Source organism: Sylvia atricapilla, chromosome 1 (assembly GCF_009819655.1).
Source record: "Sylvia atricapilla isolate bSylAtr1 chromosome 1, bSylAtr1.pri, whole genome shotgun sequence".
Classification (NCBI taxonomy): Eukaryota; Metazoa; Chordata; class Aves; order Passeriformes; family Sylviidae; genus Sylvia; species Sylvia atricapilla.
The window spans coordinates 67184903-67202931 of NC_089140.1; the positions used below are offsets into that span (position 1 = coordinate 67184903).

The 18029-nt window shown below is 40.7% G+C and overlaps 1 protein-coding gene across 1 annotated transcript in view; it reads left to right on the top strand.

Annotated features, from left to right (window-relative positions):
- The window catches only part of F13A1 (coagulation factor XIII A chain), a 59258-nt gene extending 42525 nt beyond the window's left edge, over positions 1–16733 (top strand). The window contains 7 exon segments of the mRNA XM_066325103.1: positions 864–967; positions 1769–1857; positions 2685–2838; positions 3419–3706; positions 7719–7879; positions 10728–10864; positions 14773–16733. Coding sequence (XP_066181200.1) covers positions 864–967; positions 1769–1857; positions 2685–2838; positions 3419–3706; positions 7719–7879; positions 10728–10864; positions 14773–14917 — 1078 coding nt within the window. The 3' untranslated portion in view covers positions 14918–16733.
- Positions 16734–18029: the final 1296 nt, after the last annotated feature.

Sequence of the window (18029 nt, forward strand, 5' to 3'; positions counted from 1 at the left end):
CATTGCAGGAAGTTACAACCTCTGTCTTTTCTGCTCATTTTTGAAACACCTAGGGCAGACTGTGATGTTGCTGTACTGTTTTTTTAATTCTCCTGAGCATGCAGTTGAGGAAGAGCACTTTAACCCTGAGCACCTAGAGGAAGTATTCTCAGGTCACTGTCCTGGGCCCTACAGATGCAAATTGGCCCACAGTAATTGTAGGTGGGTTTTATGAAAAGATGTATGTTTTAGGAGCTCTGACATCATGCATTGGCATGACACATGAGGAAAAACTTATAAGGAATCCACAGAGAAGGTAGTTTGAGAAAGGCAATGCAGGGTCTTTTTCTCAACCAGCAAAGCATGCTTGTTTTGATCCATGAAAGCAAAACTACACACTGTACGTTGCAGAGCTGATTCCAAATCTTTTCATAAGAGATGCCAAAGCTTCAGTCTGACTAATGATAAAGTAGACCATGTTTCATTGGCTTGAAGATTCAAAGTTTGCTTTAGCAGGCAGATTGAAGTGGAGGTGTCAAGCTGGAAAGGGATTCTAGTTTGTGTAGCTTTTCATATACCCTAACAATCTCCAAATACTGGCATATTTTCTGAGACATTTACACTCAGCACACATAAGAAGAATCAAAAAGGCTTCTCCAACTTTCAGTCAAGGAGCTACAATGAAGGATTCTGGCTTTCAGGTTTTAACAGATAGGTACCAAACTTAGAGACCTAAAAATCTGTTCTCTTAAAAGAGTAATTTTTTTATCCCTGAATTGGCAATTGGTGTTCTTGAAGCAATGCCAGGACATAAATACACAGGATTTGTTTTGGTCTGTGTGCTTCTTTCCAAGAATTTAATATACTGGTCCCTCTTTTCTAAGGAATTATCATTGCTGGAACGAAGCTTGGATGACCAGACCTGACCTTCCTGTTGGTTTTGGAGGATGGCAGGTTGTTGATGGGACACCTCAGGAAACCAGTGATGGTAATATTGCTTGAAGTCCTCCTTAGCTCACTTTCTAATGTTTGGGATCTCTGTTTCAAACAATGAGCTGATGACAGCTGAGCCAGTGGCACCTGGCATCATATGGCCAGTGACAACTTCTTGAGCCAAATAACTACACTTGCCTCATTGCCTTCTCCTGATTCATTTCTAAACAAATAAATACTAAAAATCTAAAATAAATCTGTCCTTGTTATAACACTGGTCATGATGTCCTAGGACACAAAATCCTACATGAGAAGGGCCCTGAATGGCACAGAAGAGATGTAATCTTGTTGCCGAAGATGGCTTCTCACATTTAGAGTACCTGTACAGAAGACTGATCAAATTAATTCTCCTTTACTTTATGCAGCCCTAACTAAACTACATGAGCAGGAGAGAAAAAAGTGTAAAGCCACTACTCTTTCTTTCCAGCCCTTAATTTCCCTTAAAATACAATCTTCTCAAATTTGTAGCAAGATCTTTCTCAGCCTGTGGCATACCTGAGTCCTCCTAAAATTATCTGGGTTAACCAAAACCAGCTGTAACTGTATTTCAAGCATTTTAGACTTACAGTGGATTTTATAGTGCCATTGAAGGTACTGAACCACCAGGTTGTTCCAGACTCAAGTGTGTGTTATCCACAGGGCTGAACAAAATCAAACTTTTTGCTTCTTGGTCAGGAATTCCTGTAAACTATTAGAAGATTTTCTTAAACCTCAATAATTCTTTTTCTTTAATAAAATATATTTTACATGTTTTTAATTTATTTAGTCTCTCACTTTGTCTCTCTTCTCCTCACAGGTATGTACAGGTGTGGTCCAGCCTCAGTTCAAGCCATTAAACATGGTCATGTTTGCTTCCAATTTGATGCTCCTTTTGTCTATGCTGAGGTACATATGTGAAAAATTTTACTGCAATGTGTGATATCAGTGCGACCATAGTGGGACAGAAGATAGGTTTCCATTTCAATTTATGGATTGAGAAGTTACTTCTTGTCACAGAACAATCTCATCATTGTATTTTCACATGCCAGCAGGTGTAGTATAGCTCGAATGAATGACAGAGATTTTTGATCTCTGCTCCCCAATGTAATAATAAGAAAAAGCTCCTCTGACTTCATCAAAACTTCAGGCTATGGTCATTTTTCCTTCCAAAATTCAGCTATGCTGAATGGGTCACTAGCTCTAGCTGCTCATTCTCGTCGCTCACCACATTCCTTTTGGCTGCTGTGGGTCCTGGAGATCTCACATGGGTGATTTGACTGACAGATCTGAGAGGGAAATATCTCAATAAGGAGATGATAGAGACCCTGGTCTGGAGTTTTCACCTCTTGCATCACCAGAGGAGGCATGCCCAGCATTGCAACACAAGTTTCTCTCTAATTGAATTGTAAATGGTTTAGGACAGAAAATAATATATTTTAGCTATTAAGCATTCTCCTCTCTATTTCTCAAGCTTTTTTTGGTACAAAAAATGTGTAGTAGTGCTCCCCGAATTTGAATGACCTCTATGTATCCTTGTAAAGCACTCTCTGTCATTCTGGAGCTCTGAATAGTAAAATGCATCTCAGCATTTGACTGATTTTAAATGTGAAATGTCGATGTGAGTAATTAGTGGGACTTCAAATCAATGTGTCATTATTTTGGGGGAGATAGGCTGACTTCTCTTTCTTGCCCTAGTTCCATATATCTCAATCTTCTTTCATTTAATTCCATAGGTGAATGGGGACATTTTTTACACACGAATGGAGAAAAATGGAACCCAAGTGGTAGAAAACATTGACACAACCCGTGTTGGGCAGCTGATTGTGACCAAGGAAGTTGGAGGTGATGGAATGATGGACATTACTGAGGAGTACAAGTTCCGAGAAGGTAAACTGAAATGCACTGGGACCATATGGATGTAGACTTATCTCAGTCAGACCCTGGATGATGACTTGGAAACCTCTGTCACTGAGGGATCTTCATGAAAAGCTGCCAAAGTGCCTTCTGGAATGTTTTATTTGTAATTCCAACCCAGAAGCACCATAGATGCTTTGATCATAAGGCACAAACAAAGCACAAACTTTGCTACTCTGAAATGTTTTAGATTAATTAAGTTGTAGTGAAAACAGAGGTTAGTTGTGGAGCAACTCAAAGCATTCAAAACAATTCAAGGCTTTCTGTACAGATGTTTAGACATTTCTTATTCAGGTGAGATGTTCACACAGAGTAAACCAGTGTAGTTGTATTGATAAGAATTCAGCTACATCAGTTTGTCTGATACAGCTTTAACGCCAACTCCCTTCGTAGCTGTGAAATTCTCCCATTTCCTGAATCCCAAGAGGGTTCACTGTTCTCATCCACTCATTTCAGCTACTACAAACTATGGAAGACACATCCTTATGATCGGTAGGTGGGCTAACTCTGCACTTCTGTTTCTTTTCTAAATCTGTTTTTCATTCATTCCTAGGCTCAGACGAGGAGAGACTGGCTCTAGAGACTGCTGTGATGTACGGTGTTAAAAAGCAAAGTATCCAAGATACCACATACCAGCCACAGACAGATGTTGACATGAACTTCCAGGCACAAAAGGCAGTCCTTGGCAATGACTTCAAAGTCACCATAACTTTCAGGAACAAAAGTCGCAACTCCTACACTGCAACTACCTACCTGTCGGGCAACATAGTGTTTTATACAGGAGTCACGAAAAGGGAATTCAAGAAACACTCTTTCAATGCAAAACTGCAACCCTCTTCATGTAAGACTTGCATAGTTGTTTACTGTGTTATTAAATGCTAGGTTTTTTTCTGTGTTATTAATTGTTACCAGTGTTTCCACCCACGGGTAGAGCCAATTCTAGTAGCTAGGGGTAGGATATTCTATTGAGTATCAGAAGGATCCACTCCAGACCCTTAGCTGAATACCAGGGTCATTCAAAGCTGCGGCTGTTTTCTTCAGGTTGTTTCTTGCTGCATAATGCTCTTTTACACCAACCTGCATGTCTGGGAATTGTTAATTTCTCTTCTTTAGTACAAAAGAAATCAAAGGAGCACAGGTATTAAGCTGCAAGGTATTGTTTTTCCTTTGAATTCCTTTATTTTCCTAGCAGCATCTCAGCAATGGTAGAGGAAATTCTGGTTCCACCGGGTGTCATGTAGAGACAAAAAGGAGTATTGTTTTGTCTTACCTGGTAGAAGCTGACAAGTTCTGTGTAGATTCAAGTGAACATCTGGCTTTGGAGGACTGTGTGGTTCAGGATTTCATATTTACAGTGATCCAAAAAGTTTGTCTGTAATGGGAATATACCACCATAGAGCAGGAATATTTGTCAGCTGGGCAGGGACACCAAAGGTGAATTATCTTTACAGATGCTGCATTTACTTTTCCTAGTGCCCTCTGGAATACAGTACGGAGGTCCTGCCTCCCACTTCTCATAGAGAAGCAGCTCCTGGAAGACTAGCTCAGGAGGCTGTGGGCAGGTTTTTGTACTGCTCAAAGTAGGGAAGAGGGATGTTCTCCTTTTTAAACTTGGACATAATCTATTTTCTGTCAGCCAATTCAGCAGGTATTTAGGACCTGCTGTACTTCCAAGTGCTACCTAGCAGTCTACAGCAACGAGTGACTGCCAATCACTTGTTCTCCTGACAGGCCTGTGTCCTTGGCCAGTGCTTCCAGCTGAGCAAAAGTGATGACAATCTGCTCTTACAGAGATGAAGCAGAGGATCGTTCACTTGAGTTCCCTGCTGAGAGCGTCAGCAGCCATGACTTTGCCTTCTAGATGCTGCTGCTGGGCAAATCAATCTTTCTGAGTGCAGCAGGAGTGGCAGGAGTTTGGGAGCCCAAAGGACGGGCCTCCTGAACTGGGTCTGCTGCTGGATCACAGCAGTCCTGGCTGACCTCCGAGCTTTCTGTCTTGTCTACCTCATCCCAACTCAAGAGACACTGTGAGCCCTCTTTCCTCAAAGAGGACAAGTTTTGTCTCAGTGAGAAGCCTCCATGGAACCGCAGTTCCTATCAGGCCACAAAAAGATCCTCTCTTTTCTTCCTCACTTTCAACACAATCTGAAGTTGCACATTCTATTTGCAGCTGATTATTCTTCAAAAAGTAGAAGCCCATTGATAAGGATTCAGCCTGTAACAAAGCCCTGAGGTCTGCTTGCTGATTCTTTCTAACTCTGTGCATCGTTTGCAGGGGGCCTGGAGATGGGTATTGAATTGTTCTAATACATGCTATCAAAACACAGTATGAGGGTTTATAGCGACTTACATCAGTTACTAAATATCTGATCTGAAATACTGCAAAACTTTTGAAGACTTGAATAGGTACAGTTAAAAAAATCAGTTTCAATAGTCTTGGTCTAAATTCTGTGCCACTTCTTTGAAGAGGGAATATTCAGTCATCTTGTAGAAGTGCATAGTACATTTTCTGGCATGGTTCCAGCACTCATTTGTGTCTGCTGTTGTATCAAAGGTCTGTGTAGGATATTACTACCTAAAATATAGCTTCTACAGTGCTTCGAGGATCATCTGGCTCCTCTCTGCAAGAAATGAAAGGAATAGATGTTTGAACATCACTGAGCATCATAATTCATTGTTTCTAAGTTAAGTAAATGTTAAGAGAAAAGCTTCTTGAAATAGTGCTGGAAACTGAATTGAGTGATGGTGAGTGAACACAGACTGGGGAGAGAGACCTGAAAGAACAGAACATGGATTTTTATGTATGTGTACCAAGAGTATGTCCCCATCACTGCTTCTTGCCAATGAGATATTTTTAAAGTTATTACCACTTTTCAAGGTGGGAATTTGCTTATATCTGAGCTATAGTCATCAACCTGTGGGGCACTCTGTTCTGCAACAGGACAAAAACTCCTCACAAATTACACCATTTCTGAAGGTGATACATGAAATTCGAGAATGAATTCTTTCACCTTTTCTTTGGTAAAGTGGAATCAGGAATAGTGTCTGAGCAGGTGGGCAGTGTGAAGGAAGGTAGTGTGATTATCTTCAAGTTCATAAGAGTGATCTGTCAGGGATGTAAAGGGAGGGTACCTTCCAGGGCACCCAAGCAGTATTTGTAGATTTTGTTTAAGGCAAGAAGTGTGTGTGTGTATATAAATGCATATATATATATATATAAATATGTAACAAAAAATTACATTGCTAAACAGATATATTAAAGGCATTCTTCCAGCCCATACTGAAAGCATGAGGCAAACTAAGTTTTCAAACAGGAAACTAATGAATAATTTTCAGAATAATGATTTAAGGAATTGTGTGGGTTGAAAACATCTTTGAGGATTTGAATAGCTTAAGCCTTCCAGTGCCTTCAAAGGTGCTCTCACATCTACTGAGTTATATTTAGTTTTCTCTATTTTTTTGAAAAACTGTAAGGCAACTCAGTGTTGTGTCTCCCTTGGCTTTCCCAGATGCATAAAGTGGTACTGACAACTTATCAGCACAACCAGTGCTAAGGCAATGGAAGTCTATTCTTTTTTTTACTGCAGTGATTAAATTTAAACAGAAAAGTTTTTCTTTTCTTCCATTGTAAAGTAAATTTCTCCTGGTTTGTAACTAATTTATTTACTTATTTAGTTCTCAGATGAGAAATACCTTGCCTGATTTATAATTTACGATTAAGGGTATTATGGGAAATTCTTTTACGCAAGATAAATAAAGAGTGAGAGGGAGGGAGCAGGAGCACATCAAGTATATTTAAGGCTGGCCTAGTAAATCCAGGTCAGGTGGCCACCAAGGGAATAGCTTTGAACCCAAATCAAGGAACTGGTTTTGATGTGAGCGGATCAAAAGAGTGAAAAGGAGTGAATGTCATTTACCCAAGTTCAATTATCTCAGTGTTTACAGCATATGCCACAAATACAATACAAATAATGGATAACAGTAATCATCATAGGTAACAGATGGGAGATCTTGATGTGTTTACTAGGGTTATAATGAATGTTTATAGAGAGAAGAGCTCCAGGTATATATATTTTCCCTGGTCATTTAGTTAGCCGGTCTGATTCTCTGCATCACATTCTCACACCATTGTTGGCCTGAGAATTGCAGTTCAATATAGTTAAAATTAATGACTCCCTGCTTCTCAACTGTCTAGCCTACAGGGACTCGTTCCTTCCAATAATTATTGTCAGCGAGCATGTGAAAACTCTCTGGAGGGCATGCTGGTGACAGCAAGACCTCCTTGCTGAATTTTGCAGGCAAGTCCAGTGTAGAACAAAGGCAGATGTCTAGCCATGTCCTGGAGAGCAGGTGATCTCCCAGGTAGCCTGCTTGGGCTCACATCCCCCAGCTGCTGCTCTGGTGGCATCCCTCCACCAAGAAGAGAGGCAAAGAAAGAACAAGAGTAAATTGAAAGAGCAAACATTTACAGGAATGACACTCAAAAAGCTGGCTTGGACTTTTGTGCCCAGTAGATATGCATTTCCAGCTTTCCTTCTCATTTATTTTGTGGTAGCACCTAGAAACCTTCAATAGTGACCTGACCCATGCTGAAGGTACTGGGCAGTAGTACCAAACCCAGCCCTTTCCCCTGGAAGCTCACAAACTAAATGGAAAGAGGGAAAAATTAGAGGGGAAATGGTGTGGCAAAGGAATTAAGTTGGTTAGAAAAGAAATAATCAAAGCCATTTGTCGGCTCATAAGCCACCCTTTTTCCAAGGCATTCACGTAACTGGCACTGGCCATGATGGGAGGAGCAGTTAGTGATTAGATTGCTTCAGATGCCTTTTTTTCTTTGCTGTGTCTCCCCTCAGCCAGCTCTTTCGACATTGTGATCCAATCAAGCGAGTACATGAGTGACCTGCTGGAGCAAGCCTCCTTTCATTTCTTCGTCACTGCGCGGATCAATGAAACCGGGAAGATCCTGGCCGTGCAGAAGGCGGTAGTGCTGGAAATTCCCACCCTGCGGATCAAGGTAGCTCGAGGTCGTGGTGGAAGGGATGTGTTCTCCACAAGGGTGTTGCATTGACTTGTGGGGTGGAGGAGTGTGTGTGTTTATGCACATTCGAGCACCTAACAAGGGCCTCACAGAGCAGTGGCTGGCTGGAGTGTGTGAGGGTGTATTGATATATTATATAGTCTATTGAGTGCCCCTGCATTGAAGAGAGGCTGACAGCAGCACTGGTAACAAAATTATCTCAGTGAAGGCAAGAGGGGAAAAGATCTGAGAAAGCTGAAGAAATTAAAAGGGTAAGAGAAATTACTCACTCAAGTCACTCATGTTCTTTAACTACCTCAAAAATCTATTATATTTAAAACAACACAGCACAGAGGCCTCTTGCTGAAGAATGAAGAACGCTGCTATTGAAGTGATTTTGCTGGGAGAGCTTCTGCAGGTCCTGTGAAAAGTTTCTCCAAACTTGAACAAGTAGTATTGATTCAGGATAATGTCTTGGGATTTCAGTACTTTGCTGCCACTCTGAAAGCACTGTCACTGGTGTTCCCTAAAAGTTGAAGTGCTTCTGCAGACAGTGGTGTGGTACCTGTAAAAATGAAGAAGAGTAATGCTTGTGATACTACAAGGAGCCTATGTTGTATGGCAAAGACAAGCCATTTTAACTTAACTGGGATTCATTTAACAAGCCACTTTAACTGAGATTTAAACTTCTCAATTCATAACCGAGCATCCAAATAAATAGCATTGTTTTTAAAAGCACCAAGCCTTCATCTGCTTTGAATGATGGAATTTGGATCTGCTTTTTTTCCTAATACTAGAAAAAAAAATCAGAACACATGTTCAGGAAGCTTTATATAAGCATGAATACTGCTCCATAAAATTAAGGACCTTGAAAGAAATCTAGGTTCATACAATTTATAACTTTTCCCCCTCTATATATTTATTTCAACCAGTGCACAGGTTTCCATATAATAATTTATGTAGCAACTACAGCCTTATGCAAAAAAAAGCTTTTTTTAGAAGCGTGGATCAAGACTACAGCAAAGTTTGTCAAAAAATCTACTCTTTTTAATGGTCTTTAGAAGTACCATGATGTTCTGATCAGATAATTGTATTTTCCAACAAAATATTTTTGGTTTGCTGAGCATTCCAGAGAGAAGGTAAACAACCCAAGTAAACACAAGTAAACCCTACTTCAAATACCTGTCTTCAATAATCAAATTTTAAAAGTAAAGAATTCTTTCAATACTTAAACAGAACATCTTCTACATCATCTCAGATTTACAACTCCAAAATAATTTATCCTCCTGTTGTTCTGAAGAAAGGATTTTTAGCATATAGAATAGGCTGTTCCTCAAACCCCATGTTATCAAGTAAAACCAAGTTCTTCTCTTTTCTGCTTCTTGTGATGTATGAAAATACACTGAAATTTTAAAAGCTGGATTTTTTTAAGGGGTGTGTGTGCTTGCGCATGTGTGTGTAAGCATGTATTAGGAATTTTTGATTTATTGCTTTTTAAAGAAATTCAAGATTGTTTACCTGTTAAGTTTTCTTATCAAGTTTGTTCAGTGAATGTGACTGACAGACTAAATTTCTTAATGTAAGAGTGAGAGAGAAGAATGAAAAAATGTATCTCCCATGATGTCTTCAGATGCACCTTTGAGCTTTCTCTGTTGGCCTTAGGAGATCACCAGACTCAACAGTTGAGGAAATCACACCATATTCTAACCTTGAGACCAGGTTACAAAAATAAGACCAGCAAATATCTATCATGGTCTCAGCTGCAATTGTGGGACCTCAGGATGATTTTGAATCACATCCGGTGATCTTAAATGGTCAATCGGAATAAAGAGGTTATAGGATCTCTAAGTGAGCTAAGACTTCTGAAAATGCCACTGATGTCCTTTTGCACATTCAGGTGGCCAAATGCTGTTGAGAGCTTAGCTGTATCTCCTCCTTTACTCCAGTCCTTTTATTGTTTTTTTTGGCACAGAGTAACCCCTTAGACCAGAGCCTACGCAGCTTTTTGCAAATGTCATACTTCCTTAAAACATCACTTTAAATTTATTGACAAGATACTTGTTTTTCTGAGTTACCTTTCTCAAGGCTCTTTAAATCAGTTGGTGGGTCATGAAGTGGGCTGGAAGACTGGCCGTCCATAAATTGAAAACCCTTGCCCAAGCAAAACAAGTACACATATTCCATGAGAAATGCTGAATTTCCAGGGGGGCAAAGAAGCCCAAATCCCCATTCTTGTAGCCATTGTTTAAAAACACATTTGTATGGAGGTTTACTATTTTCCAGTGCAAAATGTACTGCTCTTTTGCTTAGGTAGGATTTGAAGGAAAACCAACCTTCTGGCCTCCATAGAGCACATATGCAAGGTTAGAAACCCTTCAGAGCATGGGAAGAAAATGCAAAAGCAGGGGGAAGATGGGCATGACAATACTGAGGGTGAAACCACATAGCCTGGGGTTTCTAATTTAGGGTAGTAAGACCTACCCTTTTCTTCTGGAGCTTATGTCCTGAGCAGATCCCTTCAGTGATGGTGAGAAGCCTGAGGAGTGGGGCAGAGTCTGGGAGAGGAGACGTCATCAGCTGGACTCACCCTCGGTTGGCCTTCAGCTCCAGAACTGTACATGCAGATTTCTGGTTTTCTATGGAAATGAGGGCCCGCCTCTTGATCTGCCATGTGGTTTGAGGGAAAATTACAATGGGTGGAAAAATGTGCCATCCAGCAATTTTCTTCTCACTAGACTTCCTTTGCCTCGTGCTGTTTTGCTGTGTGGTCTGTTCCTCTGCCTTGCCAGCACTGTGTATCTGTTATTATCAGTTTCTGCTGCATTGTCCTTTCCTTGTCTTGCAGACCAAAGGTGAACTGGTAGCTGGTAAAGAAACGTCTGTGGTGGTGGAATTCACCAACCCTCTGAAACAAACCCTGGAGAACGTCACACTCCGCCTCGAGGGACCTGGAGTGCTGAGAACAATAAAAAAGCAGTTCGGGTAGGGAAGAAAGCACAACCAGATGCAAGTTTGTCCCCTGCTTGCTCACAGTAGGAAGCTCACAAGAGACACTTCACTAATGCTGTGCTGAGTAATTTAATTCAAACACTCTCTCTGTACTTTAAATTCCAATACACAGGGGAGCTGTATGTCTCAATAGTCAGGAGAAGTCAGGCTATCCAGAGAGATTGTGAGAGCATTTCATCTGTTCAGTACCAGGGTTGGAGGAATTGCTAGTGTTTGTGGGTAGTTGCTAGTGCAGCCCAAGTTTACTTTTTCACTGTATTACATTATTTTTAGCACTTGACAATAGCACCTACAAGCCACTATCAGAGAGAGGAAGATTTATCCTACACTTGAAGTGTTTACTGCCGCTCACTCAGCATGTGCAAATCAAGTCCTGTGCTGTTTTTCAGAAAGGGCTTTTCTCTGCTCATGTTAATCACGATTATAAAAGACGTTCAGGTACCTCAGATGATCTTTTCAAGCTCATGTCAAGACACAAAATGTGTGTTGTTTGCAGAGCCTGCTGGCAGAGCTGCAGCACGTGTGTGAGCACGGAGCTCTCCCCTGTAGCTCCACTGCACAGGGCTGGCCTGGCACACAGGCATGTTCCCAGCATAGGGTGCTCCCAGACCTGAGGTAAAGGAAAATCACCTTCGTTATTCTCAGAGTCACACCTTACCCTGACACCATGGTATCCCTACTCTAAGCAAGTTGTAAATCATCTCTCCATTTGAGTTCAGTATTAGGAGCTTAGCATTTGTCATGGGTATATAATGGAGAAACTTGGAAAAATTTGAGGGTATTGCTTAGTCTTGGTCATCTATCTATCTGGGCTTAGTATCTATCATTACCTGAGCTGATGGTCCCCAGGTGTGTGTAAAAGGAGTTTGAAAAATTGCCTGTGCTCCAGCAGCTGCATAAATTGTCAGCATCCTCTGCAGCCGGCAGGGGAGGTCTGAGCTTGACTGCACCTGGGACAGGGATAAAAAGATCAAAACCAATCTCCAGAGTGGAGCTGATAGAAAAATAACCGTGAAAGGGCAACATACTGTGTTTGCTTTGTGCACATGGTATGTCACAGGTGCTGCTGAGCATGACTCAGCATGGTCTACAAGAGTTACACAAGTTGTGGCAACAGCCCTCATTGCTGCCCAGCTGTGCCAGCCTCCCCTGTTGTTCTGAATCCTTTTCCATCCAAAAGCTGCTGTGCACTGCCCTCACCTTCAAGGATTCAGAAATTATCAGGTGCATCAAAGGCACAAGAGTTAGGGGAGAAAAATGACTCATGGAACACACGTCATTTTCCTTAGAGTCACCATGTTTTCCCCTTTTCAGTAATGCCCTTGGCAGCATTGAGAATGGAAATGGATCAGCTTAACAATTTTTAGATTAACTTCTCTGAGATGAATGTAGGATGCAGGTGATACACATAGAGGACAGAACAAGGGGCAGTTGTAGTTTATTTAAATAAAAATCACATTTGTCTCCATGCATTCAAAGTGATAAATGGCTCCAGCATGGTAATGGCTCAGCAAATTATGCAGAATCATTCATCACTGAGTTGTCTCCCAGAAAAATCAGATCAGGGTGGTTTACTCCATTTGCAAAGAGAATTAAACACATTCTAGGCTTTCCCCACCCTTCCAACACTTCCCTCTTTACCAGGGGCTGTTGGGATGGAGCTTTTACAGTTCTGTGTGGGAATAAGGCTTTGTGCCTCTGTGTGCTTTTCAGATAGCTTTTCTGTGTCACTTGAGTGGCTCCACAAAACTAGTCACATGTGACCCAACTGATACAACATTATTCTGGTAATGTCGTGACCTGGGGGCTTCAGTCTTGACCATTGATAAAGTCTATATATAGATAAAGATATTGATATTTAGCTGTTAGCCTCAGACAGATGAGGAGCATGAGTTATGGAAAAGCCTTTGGCAGCAGCAATTCTTACACAGGGCATAGACTTTGCATGACAAATGAGAATTAACCAGGCAGTGATGGATTGTGCTAAAAGGATTATACTAGCAGGTAAGTAATTTGGGGTGTCTCATTATGCCAAAGCTAAGCTAGTATTAGCATTTTTAGTGAGAAGCAACTTGTTTTAGAAACAGGACAGTAGAGAGACAGGAAAAGGCAGGTTTGTTTTCCCAGCACAGTCATTGTGTTGCTGCACATACAGACACACACACACACATGTGTGTTGAGATGATAGCACTATGAAACAAAGATGGTTGTACTACCCTCTCTCACCAAAGCACTCTGAAGTTGTGGCCCAAAAACCTTCATCCTTAGAGAATCTGGTCCCCCAAGAAGTGTAGTCTGCACAGCAGACTTGTATAATAACTTCTTCACTTTCCTTTCAGATAATCTCTTGCAGATAATTCCCATGAACTCTAAAAAGTATTTTACTTTCTTCAGCAGTTGAAGTCATTGGTTTATCATGATTCCATTTTCATGGGCATCTGGTGGATGCAAGCCAACTAGCTATGGGGAACAGAATCTTTCTTATTAATAACAAAGATAAAAAGAGAGAAAAGACTTGCTGGAAGCAGTCTGCACATGCTCACATCAAAAATCTGATCTTTCTCTGCTTTTTTTTTCCACTAAAAGTGGTTACATGTCCCAAGGTACCTCTATCTGTATATGCAAAATGCAACACAGTGCCATGTAGAGATACCTAAGCTAACCTCTAAGGAACTGAAATACCTCATTTTACCAGGGATAGGCTTGCACTGAAAAAAATACTCAGGTGAGAGGATTGCAGGCTAGCTCATTTAGAGCTAATTAAGGTTTCTTGTCTCGTGACAGCTTGTGCTGAGCCTGGGCAGATATTTTTGTCCTGACCCTGGCACAGGACATGGCACCTGAGAACCAAATCCTACCAGATGAGAATTTGAAACAGTGACTGTAGTATAGGCTTGCTTTGCTCTCACTTTTTGCTGTTGTTCTCAGGACACTGTAGCCATATCAGATAAGAACAGTGAACTTAGAATCCTCTTATTTAGTGCCAAGGAAAAAAAAAATTCATTCTCATAAATAGTTCCCCACTACACTTCTTTGTCCATTGGTTCCGTTGGAGCAGTTGTATCCCAGCATCCACCAAACACAATCAATCAATCAATCAATAAATATCAGTCTTCAAAATCTGCACACAGAACCTTGTGAAAGCACTGAGAAAACACAGAAACCCAATACCTGAGGCTCTCCATGCATCTTAATTGTAGCAAAAAATTGAAAATCAAAACCAGTGCAGAATTCTGTTGTTTTATATATGAGTTTTCTAGAGTCATACATAATGTAAAAGTAACCAACAACAGCAGGACTCTCAAGAATACCTTGAGTTGTTTGTATGGACGTGAAGAAGTCATCTGAAGGGGTCACTGCTACCCCTGTGGCAGGGTGGTTCAGGGTAGGAGTGACAGACAGGTTCAACATCTCATAGGGTGTGCAGGGGAATGGCCTGGACACTTGGACTTATTTAACCATTTAAGGAATCACACCAGACTACAGGCTATAATAAACAGGAAAAATGGAATTATAAAGTAGAAAAAATATATGTTAGCTATAAAGAAGGTCATTCTGAAAGTGATTGTAAGAGGAAGAGACAGAAGGCAGAAGAAAATGGATTCATTTTGGAAATTGAAAATTAGCCTGGAGGAAAGGCTAGAAAAGGCTTTAATAGGGTCAGTTCTGAGACGAATAGAAGATGGAGAGAGTAATTTATATGACGCTTATGAGAATGAGTGAGAATGAGTGAAACATAAAAGATTTGAGACACGTTATACTATCCACCTTCTGTTTCTCCAGTTGTGTGTCAGGTTGAAAGCACTGGCTGGCTGACTACAATATTGAAACTTTTTTTTTTTTTTTTTTTTTTTTTTTTTTTTTTTTTTTTTTTTATCCAGGAGAATCCAAATGAACTCTACATTGACCTGGGAAGTAAGATTTACCCCAATGCGACCAGGTTTACGAAGATTGATTGCAAGCCTGAATTCCGATGCCTTGAGGCATGTGTATGGTGAGCTGAATGTCCAGATTCAGAAACCATGAACCAAGGTGCTGCCTTCTTCAGTCATTTAGCTATATTTAAAAGTATCATCATAGAGGGTGGCTGATGGAGAGGTATAAATCTGCTTATTGTTATTTTAGTCATCCTTGTGCTGAAAAAATTTGATAAAACAAACTAATTTTTATGACTGGGGAGAGCATAAAAAAGCATCTGAATGCTGAATGATTTAAAATTAGCTATATGTAACTAAAGGCAATTCTAGGTCATATTATTCCTGTAGTTCACTTGTATTTATGGCCTTTTGCATTAGTGCTGCAAGGGAATTTGAAAAGCTCCATTCACCAGAGTAATCTGAACTTTAGTTTTAATTAAGGCCTGGTATTTCACTGAAAAGGGAAGGAAAAAAATAAAGAACCCCTTATAAATTCTTGGACTGAATTACACAATGTTATGGTAGATCATTCAGGCTGCAATAGAAACAGGTATTTCTAGCTAAAGGGTCTGCTTTATCTTATAAATTAATAGTGTTCTGGTTCATGGAGATCTCACTTTGCTGTAAGCATCTCTCAGGATGTTTTATTTCCAGAATATTCTCAGCCCCTTTTTTTGTCTTGCATCTTCCCAGTGCATTTCTCCTACTCTCTCATGTGTGCAGGCACTCACAAATATTTACTTCATACCCTCCTCGGACCCCGTATGCAGTTGATATGGTGTTCTTCTACTTTGCTGAGCAAAAATCCAGAGTTTTTCTGCCTCTGCTCAAAGTTTATCACACAAAACCTGCATTTGCTGGTAATATCTCTTGTGTAAGATATGCTCTCTCTTCACCCTTCTCTGCCTTTTTTTCTCTCCTGTGCCCACCCTGTAGACCCATCTCCCACACAAGTGTGCCAGGAGTGTTTGCTGTCCCAGAGCAGTCTGGGCTGGCAAATGGGGTGAAGCACGGAGGAGTGGAGCAGGGAGCCTGAGGGTCTTCTCCTGCCAGTCCCACAGGCCTAGCAAATATCCTGCACTGGAGCTGGGTGTGACTTTAGACTAAAAATATGGGTATGAGTTTAGATTAAGTCATGCCTGAAGGCTCCCAAGAATCATGGCTAAAGCAGAAGTTACGTGACTAACTCCCCGGAATACTGAGGGACAGGAACTCATTTGGGAAAGGAATAAAGATGTAGCCTGAGTCAGAAACTTACACAAGCCACAGCAACTCCTCCCTCTGGCCACAGTGTGTATGTAAGAACAGATCAGGTATTAACAGCACAGGGAAGCCATTTGAGCTTCTAAAGTTAAAAAGAACCTCTTGCTCTTTGAACCCTGGGGTTTTACTGGATGGCCATGTCATTTGGTGGTCTCAGTGAAAAGCAAGGGAGATGCCCTCCCCTCTGCTTCTCTTGTTGCCACACATTGCCTGTGGTACCTCCTGCAAGACTGTAACCAGCTGTTAGAGTCTTGGGAGAGGAGAAATGCAGCTACTCTTTTTACTAAAGTGTGGGGAACAAAGCAAAAATTCACACCACCTCATACACTCTGGGAGTATGCTAGGATCCAGGAAAAGCAGACTTTTGGGGGCTTTCACTTCAGGCATGGACACATACTCATTTTATACAGCTTATGTGACCACATTAGAAACTTTGCAAAGTCAAAATCTCCCATATAGGTCCTGTGCGGTAGAAAAGACTGAACAATGTGCTGTCAGTGCAAGGTGACAATCTCTGTTAGATAATTAAGCAGTCTTACCAAGGTCTACTTCTTCTAGTAAAATTATCCATTTTGTGCTCTTACATATAAACCTGCTTTCTATTCCAGACATTTTATAAATACAGTGTAATAAGAATTCAAAATAAAGTGTGTCTGATTGCACTTGTGTGTTGTGTTCTGTTTTAAATTACTTTTACATAGTAGCACTGTAGACACAATTGCTGCATCTTCATTGTAAAAATTAAAAAAATGCACTTCTGAGCCATGCTAATAACAGTGACTTTTTTGGTGCTAAAGAGAACAACTTATATTTATTTAAATGAAAAAAATACAGGCTAATTTTAACTGTTTTCTTTGGTTTTCCTTCTGTTGCAACAACTGACTTCCTAATGAACTGGAGAAGTGATGATTTCCAGAAAACATCACTAGTGCCAGAAAAAAGAATCCCTGGAATTGTGCTTTAACTTGTCAGAGACCATTAGGGCATCAATTTGCCCCTAATGAAAACTTGCCAATGTCCCATTTTTAAGGAGTGCTTATCTCAGCTGAATATTTCAAACCATTTTACTAACGCACATCAAGGTGGATGACCTTTGCCAAGAGACAGGAAGTATTTTTATTTATAGTTTATAGAGGGGTATACTGAAGCTAAATGATAGCTGGGAACAGAGACCAGGGATGTCAGCAGCCCTTGGAACCACCATCCGACTCCACACTGTGCACCAAGATGCTCACAAAAACCTAAGGACAAAATGAGGATGGTCTCTAGGATTTCAGCCACTTGCCAGCGTGTGCATGGGCTGTGACGTGAAACATGGGTAAAACCTGAAAAAACATGGGTAAAACATGGGTAAAACTGACTGGAGAAGCAGGGAGTGCTGTGGCTGCACTTTAGGTACATAAGGTGTGGTCAATAGATAATGAGGACAGATTGCCAACCTCAGATCGGGAGGAGCTCTGAACCTGAAAAGAGTTGTGGAGTTCAAATTCTTCAGCTGAGGGGCTGAACTTGGGTCCTCAGTACAACCATCACGGCTCAGAGATGCACTGGGGAGGAAGAGTCCAAAACCAAACCTTTTCTTCCACAGCTCTCACCATCCAGCAACTCAGAGATGCTAAATACAAACAGAAGTCACTCCTCATTTGTCACCAACTTGTTACATCCAAGCTGTGGGGCAGGTTGCTCCAACAGCCATCAACTTGTCACATTCCAAATCTTGCTATGATCAGAAGGAAACACATCTTACATGGAGACCTGGTAATAATATATTTTTAATCTTGTTAAAGATAATTTAATCAGAGAATTATTAGTAGCTGAAATAACTAGGATGGAATTGTATTCTTGTATCTTTATTACATAATACTAACATTTATAGTCTAAATTATATTAGGTAAAACTGTTACACATAAATTTTATAGCATACTCCACTTTCTCTGTTTTTTTTTATGCACCTCTAC